General features: G+C 43.1%; 1 protein-coding gene across 1 annotated transcript in view; it reads left to right on the top strand.

Moving 5' to 3' along the window:
* Positions 1-12,337, top strand: part of LOC131271525 (serum response factor homolog) — a 139,796-nt gene that overhangs the window by 22,386 nt on the left and 105,073 nt on the right. The window contains exon 2 of the mRNA XM_058272979.1: positions 7,281-7,529. Coding sequence (XP_058128962.1) covers positions 7,281-7,529 — 249 coding nt within the window. The remainder of the gene's footprint in view (positions 1-7,280; positions 7,530-12,337) is intronic.

Here is a 12,337-nt window from a genome sequence, read left to right as displayed (position 1 = left end):
TATTTTCATAGTGCGGAACTATTCGTGGGAATGATTTTTTTTATTGAGGAAAGGATTTGGATAAAATTGGAATTTACTTGTTTTTGAAGAACATATATTTGTCATGAAAATCATTTTAAAATATAGCCGGCTTACTAAACTTTATCTTAGAAGCAGATTGTGTTTTCTTATTCAAAACATGAAAATAAAAAAGATTATTATGGGTTTTCTCTGATAACTACATTGTAACAGCAATGAAAATTAATTTATCTATGCTTTAAATCTAACTTGTGCCTATTATCATGATGTTTTTTACCGAATTTCCGAGTTCATTTTGTTTGCACATTTCTAAATTTGTTCAGAAGCGCTGGATTAGGAGATATAAGCTTTTACATTAATTGCCGTATATTTTTAATGTTATGATCAGCACTTATCTTTTATTTGGTTAATCATGTTTCCTTATTTATTTTCTGTAGTCAGCCAACTATTTTTTACAATTACTACGATTAATTAATATATAATCTTCATACTTACATTCTTTAACAAAAAACAAATTTTTTAATAGACACAACATTTAAATCACGAAACTAAACCAAATGAACACGAGACAAAAACTGATGAGTTAGAGACAAACTAAGATGCGTTAGAGGCAGAAATGTGAATCGCTAATTCAATAATGGATCAGTTAGAGGCAAAGATAGTAGTGTTGAGAATAACAACTCTTTTTGGAGATTTGAATCAGAGTGAACAATCATCACGATGGTTTGTGCTTTAATACATGTAAAATGAGTTATGATTCACCGCAGAAATTAAAAATAAATAAAATAAAGAGAGTAAATGACGAAGCAAGATGACCCAAAAGAGTAAATGACAAAGCAAAATCATGTGGCGACTAGTAACTCTTTTACTCACTCATTCACTCTTTTGGGATTCGAATCCCCGTCAAAGATTTAAAGCAAAACGGAGTAAGAAAAGTTAAATCAATCATTCTATAGAAAGATTCAACTCCCTCACTCATTCTTACTCAATACGCACATCACTAAAAGATCGGTTGCAACGACTGTAAAAGAGTAAATTTCCAAATAAAATGCCAAATCTACGCTGATGTAGTTAAAGCGTAAATATAAATAAGAACGACAAAATATTGACATTCAAGCTCAGGAAGCACTCTTCGAAGCATTAATTTTGTTGGCCAAGTACGCGAATTTTGTTTACCAACAGCGAGGCAAGGCGAACGATTGAAACAACACGTGCGCGCGCGCCACAATAAACGGTCACAGGAAGCGCGCGTTTGAATTTGAAACATCTCATGAATTTTAAAAACTATTTGCGCTGCGGAAAACCCACCAAAGTACGAAAGGCTGTTTTGTGGCCCCCGCGCTCGATCAGTAAATGGATCATCGGCTGCGGGATTACACCTCCGTCTCCCGAGGGGGCTTATGTTTAATCATCTTCCGGTGGTGGTCCCCCCTTACGTACTCCTCCTCCTCACCAAAGAATTCCTCACCTCAAGGACACGAAGGGTGAAAAGAGACACATTGCAAAATAAGCGGCATAAGTGTCGAGGTGCAAATATGTGTATGCTCTCTCCGGACCAGATGCGCAACGCGCGGCCGGATTTTTCCACCTTTCGTTGGCCTCTCCACTGTGCTGCTGTGCATTCTCCTTCATTCGCGCCAGTAAGTGCTGCTTGTTGTCGGCTTTGGCTGTTTCTTTTTTTTCCTTTCTTTGCACGTGCGGTGTACCATTTATCGCGCCTCGAATTTTGTTTGGTGATTTTATTATTTATTTATTTTGCCCCCTTTTGCCGAGCGGTTGCGGGGGCCCTTTTCTTCGTCGAACACACTACTTCTTTCTTCCCAAGTGCCCAACTTCAACTTCATGCCGGTTTGTGCTAAAATCGCGCCCCAAAGTCTCGTGCCAGCCTCCCAGCTGGTTTTTCCTGGTTTCCCTTTGTGGTCCGGAATTGCGGGAGGTTATGCTAATTTCGTGCACCAACCCCACTCCCCCGCTCCCTTTATTGACATTCGGCACATGAAATAATACCACCGTGGTCGGAAGGGACTGTTTGAAGTGTTTGCCGGAGCCGTGAAACGGCCAAGGCGGAGACAACACTGGGCGAAGTGACGATGGGATGCTACCGTCGGGTCTTTGTGTACCATCTCTCTTGACCATTGGGTCGCATTGTCTTCGGTGGCAAATGCGCTCTTTTTTTTCGCCAGCTGCCAAAGCTGCAACGACCGCGGCAGGAAGGGGAATCTTGACACCTTCACCTTCCGGTTTGCGTCGGTTTTGTTTTTTCTTCGTTTTCAGTCGAATGGTGGGAGGCGAGCGGGTGTTTTCTCTTCCCCCCGGATGACTTTACACACTCCACGCGTGCATCTCATCCCGTCCGTTCAAGCGTGCCGCTGCAAAACGCCCCGAAATGCCGAAAAGTTGAAAGCGAAATGTGCGCCCTCCAACCGTTCGCGGGGAAGCTGGGGGATGAAGCGGGCCGAAGAATGACTTACGCCGCCGGATGAAAAACATATGTTCGAACATAAATTCACACTTTGCCGGCGCAGGAAAGCAAGAAAACTGTAGCGCAAAGAGCGACCGGCGGGACACGTATCCGACCGGAATATTCGATTAACTGCAGCGGTCATCCTGCAGGGTGCGGGATCGGGACCGGGAGTGGTTTGGGGGTGTTTTTAAAATGACATTGGAAAACAATCGTCGCATGCTTTTCGAATGGAGTCCGGTACGGGTTTGCGCCGGTGTGGCTGCCTTTTCTTCGGGAGTGGTTTAGTAATGGCAGGATTGTTTTGCATCGCAGCATTCTCTAACCGATTTTCTTAAGATGGCTGATGGTAAAGGTTACAAAAGACAGCCTTATAGAATACTGAATAATACTACTGTAAGAAAGATTTTTCAGTTCATTTTCACACAAATAATAAACGTAGAAAATGGGGAAACTTTGCTGAAACATTCGCATTTTTCTTTTTATTTACCATAGATGTTAATTCTGTCATGCATTTTCTATTTCAAACGAATACAATTGGTAAAATTACGTGTGGAAGAGATTATTTTTTATCACATTCTGAATGTTTCGGTAATGATCAAGTTCGTCCATCTTGAATTATTTCCGTTAATTAAAGCTATCGTTTTTAATATTCCATGTAACATTGTTTGGTTGGTTGTATGCACTACTAGCTTGATGTCTCGGCGATGCTCGGTAAAGGATGGATTAAGAAAAGAATTATGGTTTTTACCCTTTACTCGAGAGCTATGTATTAATTGAATAGTTACAATTACGGCATATGTAAAATGGTTGATATTTCATCGATTTTCCCGTGTTGTATAAACTTTGTTGTATAACTTTGGTGGATACACCTTTACATATGTAAACATGTTTGTTTTGCTTATGTTAGTAAAACTGAGTTTCAATTGTAAAATTTAGATGATGATTTTATAAAAAAATAGCGATCAAGCAAATCTTCAACAACATCTGCAATGCTTAAACTTAAGAAAGTTTCATAATCGACGTTTCAGTGTTGGTCAAGGTTTTAGTATAGACAAAACTTCATGGATAAAAAAACCTAAAACACGTAATTGATTACATACACAGTGTTATGTTTAATTAAGGCATATTTCTTTTAAGGTCAACTATCAAGTCTCGTTGGAAAGATAAACAAGAATTATCCAAGAGCACAGATTACTCGATCTATGGATGATGAAGTGAAAATCCGGAGTGAAATCCAAACGAATTAAGACGCTGAAGTACAAACTCAAGATCTCTTAATTCGCGCTTTTGTTTCATTGCTACCCGAGCCGGGTTACGTAAACGTTTCTAACGAACGAACATCACAGGTAACGGTGATACTTGGACGCTTTTTCGTAACAATTTTCCGTGGGTCATCGTTCGCCAGCTTTGGGCAGGTGTTCGGTCGGTGGTGTATGGTTTACTGGGAAGAATTGGTGCCCTATTATAACGATCAAGGGCACGCAGCGCAAGAACGATGATCATTAGCAGCACGCCGAACTGCGCGTGTCGAGATCGTAATAACCGGGCTCGCCTAATTCCCGTTTGGCGAAATCATGCCGATTTCGAGATGATTTAATCGATTTGACTTTGATTCACATTTTCCATGTACGGTGCGGGGTGGGGGGAGGGACGGGGGGAAGTGAAGGAAGGCATTCATTTGCCGACGGCGTCGGCTCGCACGTGCTCGGCCGCGCAAGCTTAATTAGAAAGCACGCGCGATGGACGAGAAATGTGATTTCGGTCAATCAGTGGCGATCTTCGATACGATTCGTGACATTCACACACACACGCACATCGGTAGAACTGTCCCCCGCGGCTTTCCCGGTGCCCGAATTTGTGTGGTCGCGCATGTGCGTAATATGCAAATGATTTAATCAACGTGGATCGTACAGATGAACGCCCCCTCTCTCTCTCTCTCCGGGAAAGGTGTCATAAATTTGATTGGGTGGATACGCAGTTAAGCGAACAGGTGCTTTTGCCGAAGCGAAACGAGGGCTCTGGGACGAGAAGGACAAAGACGAGGGTTGTGTGCTTTTTTCCTCCCTCCAAGAGATTTGCATCATTGAAAGTGCGCAAAATAACAAGAAAAACTCAAGACCGGGTACGCAAATGAAGCCGGCGATCGACAGAGAGAGCGATTGGAGATTTGCGCGATATACCCACACGACGTTGGCGTCGCGCGTTGGCTGGAGATGAATCACAACCGGTCGAAGGACGCCGCGTTCGCGTCGAACTCGAGCACACTCGAGCCGGGGTTCGTCGCTTGGCAAGTCTTTTGTTTTTTCGGCTGCCACAAAACAAAACAAAACCGCACAAGATGGCTTGTTGCGTGTGCCTGTTGCAAGGAAAGTTGCTCGCGGGTCGAACTGCGTCCCGGAGCGGCGCCACCCTGTGCCCCCCCTCCCCCCCACTCCTTGAGGGGGTGATTGTGCGATGGGTGTTTCTTGTTTAATTTGTTGTTGTTGATGCTTAGCGACGGGTGGAGTTTGGTTGTTGCTGTTTTTTTTTTCGTTGCCATCGGCCAACACGCACCTCTAATCGGTGGAACCTGTTGGGCAGTTTATTGAGTTGTGCGTAAGCTTGGTTCCTTGTTTCCCTTCGATCTTTGATGTTGGCCTTAGGAAAGAATTGGACGGGTGGACGCGGGGCTTAATTAATAGCTTAAAAGCTCATTATAATACGTTGTTTTAAATTGAATCAATTTCCCGCGGGCAGGGTTTAGGGAGGGAAGGCTGTGTGGAGTGGACACTAACTTGCATGGATCGGCAACATCGGCCCACACGCGGGCCCACCAGTTCTCGTACTCCCAGTTAGCGAAATGAATAATCAAAAAACTCATCGCTCCAACGGTGTTAGTGTGTATTTTCGTTTAATAATCTATTCCCAACAAAACAGCAAACTATGGGAAGGAAAATCTTCTACCACCCTCGCTCACGTCGATAATCTCCCGCTGTCGTTGATTGAATAATTTATCTCCTTCATCCGCGGTGGGGTTGAAAGGTGTACCGTGACGAACGGAGCCGGGTTGGATTCGGTTCCGCGGTTTGTGCGTGTGGGAGTTCGCTGCGTTACGACCGTTACGACTACGCGCCCCCGGGGGAACCCGGTACCGGAGCACGATTGCGCCCTTCGGAGCGGCTGGAAGGTCGCCCGTGGGTGGTATCTGTCGCCACCGGCCCTTGCCCATACTTTGTTTGCACGGTTGTCTCATTTCGTAATGATACGGCTCCGATTCCCTATTTCACGCCCGTTCGGTTTGTGGCGAGAACAGGTGCAGTATGATTTATTGGACATGAAAGTGCCTTTGTGTGTGGTGTTTTTCTTTCTTCTGATAGAGATTATATGGATGTTTCTTTTTATCGCCATGATAGATGTGTTTCCAGGCAGTGTTGATGAAGAAAATTTATTTTCCAAAATTCCAAAGGCGAGTAGTATTCAGTTCGTTTCATACAAGAAGTACTGGTCTGGTTTACACCATATACCAGTACGGTGTTTGTTTTACATTTCGTAAAATTCAACGAGCAGTCAATAAAAAGTCCCTGTAATGTCATTAAATTAGAATTTCATATTTCGTTCATAAGCACAAATTTCATAAAAAAAGCATCAAAACATAAACCAGCTCTTCAAAATGAATCATATGAAACACACCAGCCTTTTTGACCGGATGCAGCCGAGCTGTAAGCGTCTGAAACCTGTTAGTTTTAATTTCTTCCTAAAAAGGACCATTGAAACTATTTAACGAAATTGTCAATACCCAGGCAACTTGTTCTTTCATGTTTATTAGTATTTTTCGATCGCCTTGTTGATTGCCCTGTTGATCGTTATAAGTTTTACAACTGTCGTAAATCTCGTCCAGAACAAATCGAAAACATAACATATTAACATTGCTTCCACAATGCGTACGCCAGCAAAAATTTGGAAAATTAATTATGGTACTGATTAATTTAAATTACTTCCAAAGAGATTAATTTAAAGAACAAAAAACGAAAATTTAGTTTGAAGAAGTGTGAAATTCAACGAAAATAAATATTAAATTTAATGGTTAAATATTCAATTTAGAAATATATTTTCTTATCTTTATATTACCTTCCGGATAACATAATTGATACTCTACTCTACTGGATTTAGTATCACTTTCAAAAAATTAATACATCGTTTGGTGTGTCTGGCCCGCTGTTTCTGGCCCTTTTTCATCATCTCGTTCTTTGGATACCTGTGGCGACCCCTGGTCAATCGTAAATTATTAATTTAGGGCCAAGGGTAACAGTTTGACAGTTTGAAAATTAGATGCCTACATTTTTTTAATGTTTCTTAAGCAAAATTTGATAAAACTTGAAGAATCTTTTTGTAACTACGACTTTTAATTTTTGTTCATTGCTGAAAATACAAATGGTGTTTGACAATTTTTAGCCTTTTTTAATGTTTGATACAAAACTAAAAATTTTAAACAAGATGATAAATATGTTTCTTGTTTGAAATTAATTATTGGAGTATCAAGTTGGTTTCTATGCCACTCTGAGTGTTCCCTAATCAGTGGTTTTTGTATCTGAGAGTTCTGAATCAAAGTATCCTTGTAAATGTCGGATGTTACTAAAGCCTCTAACTAAAGGTTAAATCGAACAGCGAACTATGTAATTTTAATAATTACTAAATACACTTTCACTTATGCGATCAATGATTTGTAGAAAATGGAAAACATCACGATAAAAACAACCGTTAATTCCCTTGCATTACAATAAACTAACGTACATTTTCTTTCTGTTTCTGTTCCCCACAGGCGTACGAACTGTCCACCCTCACCGGCACGCAGGTGATGCTCCTGGTCGCCTCCGAAACCGGTCACGTGTACACGTTTGCGACGCGCAAGCTGCAGCCGATGATCACGTCGGACGCGGGCAAGGCGCTCATCCAGACCTGCCTGAACTCGCCCGATCCGCCGACGGGGTCGTCCGGCGACCAGCGCATGTCCGCGACCGGCTTCGAGGAGACGGAGCTCAGCTACAACATCGGCGACGAGGACTCCAAAGTAAGGCAACTAGTGTACGGCCACGGCCACCACGGGCATGCTCATTTAGGTCACCCGCAGACGGGCCACTACGGCCTCGACCAGGGCCTCATGCAGCAGCCGTACCCCGGCGGCCAGGGCTCCCCGCTCTCCCACGCCCAGTCCTACCCGCCGCACTCCGGCCACACGCACCACTCCCACATCCCGCACCACTCCCACACGCACATGACTCATGCGCACGCGCAACGGTAGTGCCATCTTCCAACTACTCTTCCCCCACTCCTTTCCAACCCAGAAGACTCCTCACACCAACCAACATATGTACATTCCCCGCACGACGACGACGGCAAATCCTTTTTCCACCACGCTTAACGATGCGCTCATAGTCCTCCACTCGGCCTATCTTGGGTCACTAGCAGTCAATTTAGGGACACCCCTCGAAGCCCTCATCTTCCCCCTACGTCACCAAACTCATCAAAGATATTGGTTAATTATTGCCCATTTCTCCGGAGACCGGAGACGGGAAAATATGATCCCCGAAGAAATGCAAGCAGGCTCCGCACTCTTGTGCGAAACAAATTGCAAAGAAATCTCCACATTTGCAAAGGGAGGGGAGTTGGGGGAAGCGACAGACATGCGAGACACACGGTGCACCCGGATGGGCAATAAATAAATACAGTGTAATAATTTATAAATAATCTTAAACAATTTCCACAAGATCTCACACAAAGGAAGATGTAAAGTGAAGTGAAATGAGGTAAAAATGAGATACAAATAAACAATGAACGGGAGAGGAGAAAAAAAACCTCAATCACCAGTATCACGCAGCTCACAGTAGGCCACTTCGATTGCAACTTTTCTGGTGAACTGGTGAGTGTGTGTGTGTGCGGGTGGGTAAAAGAAATGCGAGAAGGAAATCGTTTTTCAGAAGCACATGGCCACCACTTGGGGCAATCGAAGGGACACTTGGACCGAAAATCGAAAGCTCCTCCGGTTTCTCGCCTTTCTTCTCGCGTGAGCAATTTTGCTTATGTTGTTGTTTTTTTCGGTTCACAGTTTTACGTCGCATTCCGATCGATGGCACACATCGGTTGAGCATCGCTTTAGTTGCTGTGCCGAGCCGAAAGTTATGCTTCTTTCCGATGCTCAATGCAATGGCAAGTGTCGAGGGCTGCTGCAAAACAAGGTGAAAAGTAGCGAAAAGAAAGATTCATCACCTTTTGATAATAACAATGATATCGCCGAGGAAAGGTGAGGGGAGGGGAGGGAAAAAAAATGAAACATACGTACTAATGACCACCGAGACGTCATTGTCGTCGTCGGATAATTACGCGAACCGGGGTGCGTTCGTTTTTCGCTCGCTTGTTTTGCTGGCGATCGTATCGAATCACGGCGCGCGATGGAGGTCGCTTCGTTATCGGATTGTGTTTCTCTCTCTTCCCGGTCACGTTGACAGGGAAGTGATTTCATTTGGCGCCTTTTGGAGGAATACGCAGTTTTGGTTTAGTAAGGGGTTGGCATATCGAAAGGTTGCATGAAAGTAATATTTTGTTTTATTGCCAAGTGCCGAAAGTATTGGCTTTTGGTTTCTGACATGTTTTGGTGAGATATTGCAGAGATCTCGCGTATGAAAGGGTTTTTTTTGTCCATTATGTGATGCTAAAAACATTTATTTTTAACGTTTTTGTCGCAATAATCGGTTCATCAAATTACAATTTGGGTTTGAATAGTAAATTTATTACTTTCACGTTATGTTTAAAAAGTAACGGGAAAGTTTTAAAAGTTCAACCTCTACATTTTAAAGTGGTCTTAGCGAAAACGGGCAACTTTTTTTCATAAAGTGCGAATGCTGGCGTTGGTCATAGTCCATTGTTTCGTTTTCATGTGTTGGCGATTGTTTTTGCCGACTTCGCGACATCAAACGCGGCTATCGAAAGTCCGGTCGCTAATTGACAGTAATTACTCCTCCTCGCGACCGGCTCGGAAACGGTCTGGGTACGGCCAACACACCGTATCCGCCGACGCCGCCGACCTCGCTAAAAACTTTACCACTACTACTGCCACCCCCGTCAACGGTTGAAATTCCCTCCGTTTCACCAACATCCCGAGCGGGGAGAAAAGAAATGTTTGACACCGAAATGTTGCACTTGCTCGATCGAATTGATGCGTTACGCACCACACCTTCCAGGACTGCCGCGACAACATTCACTCCTTTAAGTCGTCCCTTCCCTGCCGTCTTTTATCCGTCTCCCTCCTACACCAGTCTCATCCCAGCCCTTTTAAAATAAAATAAATTTTCCAATGGCCCACAAATGAGCATGCCCGTACGTAGTGTTTGCTAGAGTTTCGATGTGTGTTTTGATCGTTTTGCGTGTGTGTTTTTCCTTTAGCCATTCATGTGTATTTCATTGTTTGTATTTCAAAATTATTCATCCATTTTATACCCTTCTAACGCGATACGCTTTGCTATAATTGTTGTGTTTTGTTTTTGTATAAATGTTAAACACATGTGTGCGAGTCCTTAAGCTGGGCAAAAAAGATGCATTGCGTTCGATTGTATAATTTCGGCATAGAATGGCACACATTAGGTGTTAAAAATTATGAAAAAAAAAAATATCTCCGACCAGCATACCCGGTTTGCATGATGCGGCTCAACTTGTAGCAATGAAAAGCTGTACTTTTGTAATTCGTTTCGAGTTTGCGAAACCGTTTGTATAAAGTAACGCGAGAGCTCAGAACATCAAAACACCACAGACGTATTGTAAGGTACGCTGCAGGCGCGAGTAGAACGTTAGTCCAAGAGCTAGTGCTGCGAGCAGACGATCGTAGTCCATGTTGCTTCACCCTTAGCGTGTAAGAGAGATGCATAGGAATTGTTGCATAGGCTTAGTGATTTCATTCTTTTTCTAGCCCCATAAGTAGGATAATCAAACGTTTAGTCGTAAGATGTACACTTACATACAATCTATGCTGGGCATTATGCACGGCAAAGTCTCAACACAAAGAGTAGTAAAGTGTGAAGAATGGTTAGAAGTTAAGTTCATGTAGCCGTAGTAGCGCACCTAGGATTATTTATTTGTTTAACAGCGGAACCGCTGTACTTGTGTGTATGTGTGTGTGTGTGTGTGTGTGAATCTGTGTGTAAATAGTATACGTGCTTCCGAGGGCACTTCGCCGTGCAGTGTAATTGCTAAGAGAATCCGTCCTCCCGGCTCGGAAACGCTACTGTACAAAGGTTCTAAAACGCTGCTGACTTAGCTGAATTTAATTTAATTAAACACGCTGAAACACGTATTAACTTATTTAAAGTTATTTCTTTCGAATCTAATGTAATGAAAATCAAACAAAAAAAATCCATTAAACCTTGACCCATTAGCGCTAGGATACTAATCGACCGAAGGGAAGCACAAAATATATGCAATCACATGAAACGAAAGTAAGAAACGAAGCGAAAATAAAAGAACGTAAAACAAGTTGGTGAAACCGTTATTACTGCATTTGACGATGTTCAGAAGAAGCTTTTTCGGACGATCGCTGCTGAGAATGTTGTTAAAAAATGGTTTCCGGTTGAATTCTAAATCGTTGAAGTGCCATTGCGTTTGTTTCTATGACGTTCTAAGAAGTATTGTTGTTGTGTTCAAAAGTTTAAAAAAAGATTGTTGTGTATTTTGCTTTAGTTTAATGTTAATGTTTGCTTATTGCTAGTTTTCTCTACAATCTTGCCTGTTTGTGTTTGGAGGAAAGGGTTTTTTGATCGATTGTTCTCTCCGTGTTTTCCTCTGCATCGCTGTATTGTTTTGTACGCTGTTTTCTCGTTGCTGAATATTCATTTTGTTTTCTATGTTGTGATGTTGGTGAGTTTCAGCCCAATCCTTCAACACCGGTAGGTGACATTTGCATTCCTTGCGATTTCCATATTTCAGGTCAAATGTGTTTTCCATTTTTCATTAAATTCACACTATTTTTCAATGTTGATTTATAAACTGTGTTTATTTCTTCATAACATATATTCACGCCGTTTTTCTTCTGCTATTCTACTTCAAATTTCGTCTTTCAAAAAGTTTTGAAAGTTTTTCAGTAATGTCACATTTAACTCATGGCGACCATTTTGCTGCCAAATCCACATTCCGGAGCGTGCAAACAAATTCTTCCCTCGCGCGCCCAGTCCAATAAGGTCATCCAGCGAATCGTGCTCGCAGAGCCTGTCGTCCAAAACCGGCTTCAACCGTACTTGCACTTGCTATTTGTCCTGTGCGTCCCGTTGCGAGCACCAATTGGGGCAAGTGTCGTTAAATCTAGCGGCAGGTAAATTGGCAATCCGGTGTGTACGCCTGGACTTCGGCCGAGGGGCGAAATGAAGCATTAAAAAATAATCCTACAGCAACGTGTGTAGAATTGATAAATGCACCGCGAACGCGAGAACTGTCAAATTCGAGGCATCGACTTATGATTGGATAATAAATAATTCATTCCGCCCAGCGGCGACTTTAAAGTGTGGTTGGTAAAACCCTCCGATCGCTATTGGTTGTTCCTGGAGGAGGGCTTTTGCTGCGCCAATTGACTCCAGCTGCCAGTCGACGGTTTTTTCCGTCTTCCGGCACCACTTGCCGTGCCTCTAGGGACAGACTGCTTGGCAGGCATCAGCGCCTCCAGCGATCGGATATTCGTTTTGGCATGCATTGCTGCACAAATTGTACCGCGAACGGAACGGCGATAGACAGCACAATGATTTATTCCGGACTGGTACACCGTGGTGGTCAATGGGCGGTTTAGAACACGAGGCAGTCGCCTCAGCGATGTCCAAGTCCACGAAGGAAGAAAGGCCCGGT

Source organism: Anopheles coustani, chromosome 3, assembly GCF_943734705.1.
Source record: "Anopheles coustani chromosome 3, idAnoCousDA_361_x.2, whole genome shotgun sequence".
NCBI classification, from domain to species: domain Eukaryota; kingdom Metazoa; phylum Arthropoda; class Insecta; order Diptera; family Culicidae; genus Anopheles; species Anopheles coustani.
The sequence above is the reverse complement of the archived record's forward strand: the minus strand, read 5'-3'. Positions and strand labels throughout refer to the sequence as shown.